Raw genomic sequence first — 9,940 nt, forward strand, 5'->3', positions numbered from 1 at the left:
AAAAAAAAAAAAAAAAAAAAAAAATTCCATTCACAGTAGCTCCCAAATGTAGAATACATAAGAATAAAATTAACCTCCTCCCTCCAAAAGTATAGGATCTACTTATGAAACAAAATCTACACAAATGGAAAGACATATAATGTTCTTAGATGCAAAGTTAATAAAAAAGTAAGTTCAATTAAAATTAATATATACCTTTAATTTATATATTACATTTTATAAATGTAAATATAAATATATTTATAATTTGAATTAGAATTCCACCTAAGTTTTTAGGGGAAATTGGACAAAATGACAATTTTTTTGGTATGAAACCAAATAGCTAACAAGAACGTGAAAAAATAAGGGCAGTGGCCGGGCGCGGTGGCTCACGCCTGTAATCCCAGCACTTTGGGAGGCCAAGGAGGGTGGATCACGAGGTCAGGAGATTGAGACCATCCTGGATAACAGGGTGAAACCCTGTCTCTACTAAAAATACGAAAAATTAGCCGGGCGTGGCAGCACACACCTGTAGTCCCAGCTAATTGAGAGGCTGAGGCAGGGAAATTGCTTGAACCTGGCAGGTGGAGGTTGCAGTGAGCTGAGATCACGCCACTGCACTCCACTCCAGCCTGGGTGACAGGGCGAGATTCTTTTTTTTTTTTTTTTTTTTTTTTTTGAGACGGAGTCTCGCTTTCTCGCCCAGTCTGGAGTGCAGTGGCCGGACCTCAGCTCACTGCAAGCTCCGCCTCCTGGGTTTACGCCATTCTCCGGCCTCAGCCTCCCGAGTAGCTGGGACTACAGGCGCCCGCCACCTCGCCCGGCTAGTTTTTTTTTTTGTATTTTTTAGTAGAGACGGGGTTTCACTGTGTTAGCCAGGATGGTCTCGATCTCCTGACCTCGTGATCCGCCCGTCTCGGCCTCCCAAAGTGCTGGGATTACAGGCTTGAGCCACCGCGCCCGGCCCTGAGATTCTGTCTTAAAAAAAAAAAAAAAAAAGATGCCTTGCAGTACATATTAATACGGTATTAGTATAAGGATAGACAACTAGATAATTGGAACTAATGAAAGACTCTACAAATGAATATGTATATATAGATATAAATTTAGTAAATGACAAAGAGGAAGTGTCTCATAGTATATTCCCTAGCAGGTGAATTAAATGACTGACTTGGTGACCAGAGTTCTTTGACTATAAGTTTTGGGAAATATTAGATATTAAATAGCTATTAACACTATTAACACTACAATTAACACCTAGGCATTCCTATGATGTTTTGGGATAAACCCATGTTTTCTCATGCTGTTGCTTACAGATAGATTCAGCTTCTGTCAACTCAGGGCTCAGGGCTTTAGAACTCTGCAGAAAGTCATCTTCTTGAATATATCTACATGATCATTTATTTATGTACAGCAAGTCCATTTTTTTGACTAGTGTCAATTCCAGATAATGAAACTTGGGTAAGAGATTTTTTTTGGAGGTTTTGTTTGTAATTAATAGCATCTGCACACTGTAAGCTGATAAATGAATTTAATCATATGTGTTTCAGTTGTTTCAGTAAGTAAAAAAAAAACCTGAAAATATAACATGGAATTTCTGAGGCAAGTGCTGACTTAAAATATAGAAATGTTACATATATGTAAATTGTGTATTTTTTTGAATGTAAAATTATTCTTTTCTGTAAAGGTAATCCATCCAATGTATAGCTAAATGTGACTGTTACTTATACTTCTGTAAGATCTGCATATTAATAAACTCACAAATCAGAAAGAATAACTCTGATAGATCTGTGTGGTAGGCCAGGAAGCCAGCCATCCAGATCCCCGATGAGGAAGGACTGGTGCCCACTTTCGAGAGGAGTCAGCACATGACCTCAGCTGCCAGATCCTTCAGGGGCTGCCTCAGGGCAGACAGCTGCTTCCTGAACGTCACACCCTTCCCATGGCACATTTCAGCCTAGGTAGGGTAACTCTGTGGGGCAGTGTTTGCTCCCAGAAGTCCTTGCTGGGTTATTGATGCCTGTCAGGCTGCACCACAGTTCAGTTTCTACCTTTGCCCAGCTCTGCTTCTTCAACCTTCCTCTCCCAGGTGTTGATCCCTAAGAAACATCCTACTCTGCAAATTCTGTCTCAGCCTCTGGAGAACTCCACCTGTGGTACTCTGTGTTCTGAGAGTGAAAAATATGGCCAGTTTATAACACTGAAAGTATCAAGTGCAGAGAAATTATTTTTCCTTAAAAGAAACAACATATTTGGTCTACCATTGATGGACATTTAGGTTGATTCTATGTCTTTGCTATTGCACATAGTGCTGCAATGAACATATGTGTACATACAAATGTGGTACATATACACAATGGAATTCTATACAGCCATAAAAAAGAACTAGGTAATGTTCTTTGCAGGAACATTGAGGGAGTTGGAGGCCATTATCCTCAGCAAACTAAGGAAGAATGACTGCCAGGAAGAATAACTTTGATAGATCTGTGTGGTGGGCCAGGAAGTGATCCACTGATCTGTGTGATCCACTTCCACTCAGGTCCTCCATGAGGAAGGACTTGTACCCTGCCTGGGAGTTGGGTCAGCACATATCTTCAGCTGCCTTCAGGGGCTGCCTCAGGGCAGACAGCCTCTTCCTCAAGTTCACACCTTTCCCAGGGCAGTCTCACTGGGGCATATTTCAGAAAGGCTGAGATAGAGTTTGGGGAGTAGGATGTTTCTTAGGGATCAACACCTGGGAGAGGAAGGTGGAAGAAGCAGAGCTGGTTAAAGGCAGAAATTGAACTGCAGTGTGGCCCCGAGAGGAACAGAAAACCAATACAGCATGTTCTCACTTATACATGGGAGCTAAACGACGAGAACACACGGACACATAGAGGGGAACAACACACACTGGGGCTACTAGAGGGTGGAGTGTGGGAGAAGGGAGAGGATCAGAAAAAATAACTATTGGCTACTAGGCTTGGTACCTGGTACAACAAACCTCCATGATACAAGTTTACCTACATAACCAACCTGCACATGTACCCTGAACTTAAATATTAAAAAAAAAAAAAAAAAAAGAGAGAAGCAACATAGACCTCTAAGACCCTGTCCCAGACGTCCTTGAACTTTTCCAAAACCTGAGTGCATGTGAGTGTCGGCAGTTTCAAGATGCTGAAAGGAAATCAACTCCATCCCTACTACTATTCACTCAGCTGTTTTCCCAGTTTCTGTAAGGTGATGCGAAACAGCTCCGTCATAAACTTTTGGCTCAGAAGAATTAGGATATCTTTGACCCCACACGCACTTTAACCTGAAAGCAGAAGCACAAGAAGTATGGTAACTGCTACACATTGTTTCTCTTCTAATAAACTTTTATTAAATCCACAATGAAGCATCAGTAATGATAACTAGTAACAGGCACTAGCAGTTTTGCCCAGAGTTAATGATCGAGGGCTTTTATCATTAAAAGGGTGCTTGATCATTTATGGAATCTATTGGTTAAAAAGATGGCATCTTATACTTTTAGCCCAACTCTCACTGTAATAACATTTTAGAATTGGACACACAATGATAGATATTTGTCTAAATTAGTGATATGAATTAAGTGTGTAATAGAACAGACACTCTAAATTGTCAATCTAATTTTTAAAGGCATTAGGATATTAACCCTATGTTTGAAAACTGCTATTCTTTAACACGTACTATTTTTATGAATACTTTCCCATCCTAATTCTTCAAGTTAATAAAATGCTGCTGAAATGATCAGACTTATTTTGTAAAAATGCAATTCTGTGATATCAGAGGCCTTGCCCTTACAGTCTATGAAGTATAACACTTTTGTAATTAATTTGTGTTTGTGGTAAATGTGCCTTCCTATTTTACTGTTAGAAAAATATACCAGTGACCCTATTTTTGCTGTTCTGTCTGGCACAATGAATTTTTATGGGTTAGGTTCTGGGCAATCTAGATTATTGAATGCATTCAAACACTTAAAGACTGACTCTGTCTCTCTCTGTCTCTCTCCTCTCAGAATAAGAGACATCGAGAAAAATAGAATAAGAGACATGGCCTGGTGAGCCTTTTTCTTTGAAAAGAAGTCTTTCCTTTCTACCACCTGACTTCTCTTCTAACCTGGTCTGACACACATTTAAACTTATCCTTCTGTCACAAAATTACTGTTAAAAGATGCAGAGCTTTAATATCTAGCACAGAGATCCCTGACAAGTGTTTATTTATTTATTTGTGTTTTTGACACAAAAGTTTCTTTTCTTACTGTGTTTCCAAACCTCACATGGGACTGAACATCATCTCTGGTATAAGACTGCACTTCTGCAGGAAAAAGCCATGTAAAACAGCCAAGAAATAACCAAAAAATAACCCTGAGGATTTTGTGCCCTTTTGATGGCAAAAGGAAGATAGTGCTGATTTCACCTTTTGGACACTAAGCCAAAACAAGGGACTCAAAACTGATTTGAGATCACTGTTTTGATGTACTCAGCATAAACAATGATTCCCTGGCCTCCCAGGTGAGGAAGAAGTTGTACCATGGATGTGGCTCATGGCAGATGAGGACCAGTTGGAGGTTTTGGATGGTTACTTCCCAAAGCCTCTTCTAAATGGACCATGTGGGAGTGGCAGGAACCCGAGGACTGTGGTGAGTTCACAGTGCTGGAGATAGCTCTTCCCCACTCCCAAGAGCTGACGGCAAACTTTCAACTCCACATTCTGAGACCTCACATCAGTGGCTTAGAATTGGCCAAGGTCGGGGTATTTACACCATGGAAATGGTCAAACACCATAAACCAGGGATTTGTCCATTACTAGCACACCGTTGGCTTTGGGGGAATCCAATCCTCAGAGTTTTGCGGGTGGACAATTTGACCGAACTTTGGGTAGATTTCTAAAGAACAAAGCATGAATAGTCTCTCTTAAGTTGTCCCAGATTAATAAAAACTCTATCATGCTTTCAAATCATGCTGATGTAGATTTTCAGGATAATGCAAACTAAAATGAGAATTTTTGAGTTTTTGGTTCTAAGCTTCATTATACCTTTTGGTGAAAATTTGCATCCTGAAATATAATCATGTAGTGATCTAAACCACAGAGAAAACCTGAAAGATGCTAAAATTATCATTGACAGTTGGGAGCCAACCTATATTTTTTTCTGATTTGAGACTCTTAAGGTCAATCATGTATTCTTTCATTTTCTAGAAAACACAGGCTTAAGACACACGGATGGACCAAGGTGTAAATGTTGAAGGGTCATCTCTGGGAATCTAAAAAAGATCAAAAGAAGAAAGATAGTTGTTAATAAAATGTAATATATTATACTAAAAATGTTGTAATTAAGAAGTCAAATTATTATTATTATTTTGATACAGAATCGCTCTGTTGCCCAGGCTGGAGTGCAGTGGCATGATCTTGGCTGACTGCAACCTCCACCTTCTGTGTTTAAGCGATTCTTGTGCCTCAGCAACCTGAGTACCTGGGATTACAGGCATGCACTACCATGCCTGGCTAGTTTTTGTATTTTTAGTAGAGACGGAGTTTCACCATGTTGGCCGGGCTGGCGTCAAACTCCTGGCCTCAATTGATCCACCTGCCTCAGCCTCCCAAAGTGCTGGAGTTACAGGTGTGAGCCATGATGGCTGGCCAGAAGACAATCATGTTTTTTAAAAATGAACAAGTCAATGTCCATTTTATTAATATCAAAAGTATATAATTCTCATATTTGTTTTAGTCCTTGAGTCATAAACCTCTTTATCCTCATAAACTTCTTTTTGGGATAAGATGCCACTTACTCAGAAGCCCTGTAATTTTCAAGTCATAAAGTGCAGTCTAATTTTATACCAAAGTCTCACTTAGGGCTACAGTAAGCAGTTCAGCAGAGGACTAGGCTCAGATGCTAGTTCTGGGTATATTTTTAGTCTCTGGAAAGTGGAAGTGTATTCTGTGATTGGAAGGCATATCAAGGTGTGCCCAGTGACTTGATATTTTCATTTAAGTTATTTTTATTAGTTGGCTTAACAAATACTTTCTGCATGATTGACCAGATCAGATATCTAGTTAATGCAATTTGGTTACTGAGGTAATCAAAATGCCACAGCAGCTACATTTTGATAAAATGTTTAAAGAAGCAACCTACCATGTCCATTTGCTATTAACACTGGCTCAATGGAGTGTGTTTTTCTTTGGGGTCTGAAAGAATCAAATCATAATTTGAAGAGGCTTGCTCACTTTGCAGTTGTTAAAAAGCACACACGGAGACTGGGTGCAGTGGCTCATGCCTGTAACCCCAGCACTTTGGGAGGTGGAGGTGGGTGGATCACGAGGTCAGGAGTTCGAGACCAGCCTGGTGAAACCCCGTCTCTACTAAAACTACAAAAATTAGCTGGGCGTGGTGCTACATGCCTGTAATCCCAGCTACTTGGGAGGCTGAGCCAGGAGAATTTCTTGAACCCGGGAGGCAGAGGTTGCAGTGAGCCAAGATCGTGCCACTGCACTTCAGCCTGGGTGACAGAGCAAGACTCTGTCTCAAAAAAAAAAAAAGAAGAAAAAGAGCATATGAAGTGGCAGGTGAAGGCAAAATGAGAATTTTCATTGAAAAAGATGAACCCGCCCTGTAATATTGTCATGGTTATCAGATCCATACCAACAACCTGAAAGTCCACGACTACAACAGGCACCTCCCTTATCATGTCGGTGAACTGATCCACACACGTCATCCGAATCATCTCAGGGGCTGCCGGGCTACTCAGGACGAAGGTCTTGGCTAGCCCCTCTCTCTGCGGGCAGCAGCCACTGCGTCATATATGGCAAACAACACGGAGGACCCCCAGAACATTCCAGCCTCACCCAATCCCTGAGAGAAAAACAAAAGGCTGTCAGGAATGCATGGTTCTTTTAGGACTAATTTGTGTATACACACACACACACACACACACACACACACACACACACACACACACACATTCTTCTCTGGCTTTATAATCCTCAGAGTGGAGTGCTTCCAAATTGCCAGAATCAAATTTCCCTGCATGGTGATTTGGGTGTCCACCTCAGAGTGGCTGGTGAAAATGCAATTTGGTTACTGAGTTAATTAAAATACCACATCAGCTGATGTGAGGGGAAGGGCTACAAAGGCCCATTGCCTTTGGTGCCCTGTATGATGCTCCAACTCCGGCTCCAGAACATTTGTGTCTAACTCAAGGCCAAAATGAAACAACCACAACATTTGCAGTTGAACTTGAAAGACAGTGAGAGGTGGTTGCCTCTTTTCGTGTGTGTTAACTTTGCCGGCATAGATGGGATGCTTTCGAGTTACCACTATGGTGACATTATATTTCAAATGATTCACCAGTGCTTTTTTGTACTGATTTTTCTTTTTGCTTTCTTCCAGGTGGTCTGGTCTGTGATCTGTGTCTAGGGCCCTGGTGGAGGGATGAGAGAAAGGCCAGAAGAAGATAAAGGCTTCCCCAGGCTTTGGTTGTTGTCAAAATTCCAGGTTCCTCTGAGGCAAATATGGAGGGAGAAAGGGGGCCGGTAGGCAGAGGGGTTCCTCTGAGGCCGGAAGAAGGGGTGAGAGTCGAGGGGTCTGGCTCCCTAGTTGGAGCAGAACTGGCAGGGAGGCAGCTAGACCCCAAGTGGCAGGACTGTGTGCTGTGTTGGGCCAGCTTAGAAATGCCCTTGGCCAAATTCAGGTGTAGAAGTGGAGACAGAGACCACTCAGACAGGAAGTCTCGCTTTCCTAGCAATCGTGACCTACTCCCAGGAAAGAGGGAATACTCTGGAAATCTGAAGTTAAAGTTACCACCTATCTGTCCAGATGTGGGCTCAGATCAGAACATAAGTTTGGGAAGTTGTGTTTTTTTCTCACACTTGTATTTGAGAACCGTTTCTTGCCAAGGTCTTTATGGGCCAGTTGAAGGCCTTCTGCTCCAGGGAGCATGGCACCAACACCTCAGGTATCAATGGCTATGAACACCTCAGAGAAAAAAGTCAGGACGAAAGTTGGTTAAAAGCCCGTTTTGACTTGGAGAGGGTGTGGAAGAGGCAGTGTCAGCAAGAACTGTGTCTGGAGGACAGGTGGGAAGGGTGCAGAAAAGCTCTGGGTGGATGGAATTTGCCTACAGTGTTAGTTTATCTCACAATGGCACTTAGCCTCATGAGCCAAGTTGTTCATTGCCTTATTGACCCTTGTTTGATTTAGATTTGTTTCTTGATCTCTAGTAAAACACGAAGACCCAGCTTGGGCTTCTGGAGTCAGTGTCACTCTGCCACAAGCATGCTTTTCTTTTCTCTTTCTCCTTTTGGGATTTGCAGTTCAAAGGACATAGTAAATTCAGGGGATGGTTTTATAATTTCTTGAAAAAGGAGGTTGTGATGGGGTGAACTGTGTCCTCCTCAAATTCATCTGGTGAAGTCCCAATCCCCAGCACGCAGAATGGGACCGTATTTGGAGATGAGGGCTTTACAGAGATGATTAAGTTAAAATGAGGTCATTCAGGCAGGCCCCAATCCAACAGGACTGGTGTCCTTATAGGAAGAGGAAATTTGGACACAGACACACACAGAGGGAGGATCATGTGAAGAAATGGGAAGAAGATGGCTGATTACAAGCCAAGAAAAAAGGCCGTGGAGAAAACCAACCTGCCAACACCTTGGTGGCGGACTTCCAGCCTCCAGAACTGTGAGAAAATAAATTGTTGTTGTTTAAACCACCTGGTCTGTGGTATTTTGTTATGGCAACCACAGCCAACTAACACAGAGGTTTAAGTTCTTACCTTGGATGAGTAGATGGCTACGGGATTTTGGGAACGCACCAAGGTGACATAGAACTCTTCTGGTATCTCAGTGATGGTGGGGATTTTGTAGTCATCTGGACTCCGAGAATAAAGCACACCTTCTGGGGAGTATTTCAGTTCTTCTATGGTATAGAATCCTATGCCTTGAATAAATGCTCCCTCAATCTACAGCCAAAAATCTCACAGGTTATAGGATATAACCTGATATTGGTTGAATAAATATTACAGTGTGAATAAATGTGGAGCTCTGGATCATAAGAAGCCATTCTTTTTTTTTTTGAGACGGAGTCTTGCTCTGTCACCCAGGCTGGAGTGCAGTGGTGAGATCTTGGCTCACTGCAACCTCCGCCTTCCAGGTTCAAGCAATTCTCTTGCCTCAGCCTCCTAAGTAGCTGAGATTACAGGCACCCACCACCACACCCTGCTAATTTTTGTATTTTTAGTAGAGACGGGGTTTCACCATGTTGGTCAGGCTGGTCTCGAACTCCTGACCACATGATCCGCCCTCCTCAGCCTCCCAAAGAGCTGGGATTACAGACGTGAGCCACCGCACCCAGCCAGTAAGCCATTTTTGAAAGCCATTTTTGAACTGGTGCCCGCAACCTTGCTTGGCCTCATCCTCGGGTTCCCCACACTCCGGGTGCCTGACATTGGCTACGTTCCTGCTAATTCTCCAAACCTACCAGCTTCTTTCTCATCTCTGAGTCTTGGTAAATACAGTTTCTCCTGACTGTCTTCACCCCTTCCCACCTCAACTTGTCCACCTGGCACACTCCTATTCCTCTTCCATGTTTCAGCTAAAGGATTAGGGCCCCTCTGGTATCTTAAGGTCCTCCCAGCACTCCCTGGCTGGATTTAGGAACTGCTTCCTCCAGGCTCACTGCACCTGGAACACACTCCTGCCTGTGGCGGAGCTTGGAGGGCATTTCATTGTTCACCTCTCATTCTCACTCTCCTCCTCTCTCCCACTAGCTTATGAGCATCTCAGGCTTGGCTTTCTTATATTCTGTTTTTAGCATGGTGCCTGGCACATAGGTTCTCCATAAATGTCTATAGAAGTAGGTGAAAAAGAAGTTAACATTGAGGGAATACGACATAGAATAAATAGAATTAGGACACTGTAATTCATTATAATATCTGGATTTCTCGACTTTTTTCCCCCTCCCTTCCCC

General features: G+C 42.5%; 1 protein-coding gene across 1 annotated transcript in view; it reads right to left on the reverse strand.

Annotated features, from left to right (window-relative positions):
- Positions 1–5,186: 5,186 nt before the first annotated feature.
- LOC105517476 (aldehyde oxidase 4-like) overlaps positions 5,187–9,940 on the reverse strand; it is a 73,281-nt gene continuing 68,527 nt past the window's right edge. The window contains 4 exon segments of the mRNA XM_011950013.1: positions 5,187–5,240; positions 6,651–6,742; positions 6,745–6,826; positions 8,748–8,933. Of these exon segments, the coding sequence (XP_011805403.1) occupies positions 5,187–5,240; positions 6,651–6,742; positions 6,745–6,826; positions 8,748–8,933 (414 nt within the window).

This window comes from Colobus angolensis, unplaced genomic scaffold (assembly GCF_000951035.1).
Source record: "Colobus angolensis palliatus isolate OR3802 unplaced genomic scaffold, Cang.pa_1.0 Scaffold30, whole genome shotgun sequence".
NCBI lineage: Eukaryota > Metazoa > Chordata > Mammalia > Primates > Cercopithecidae > Colobus > Colobus angolensis.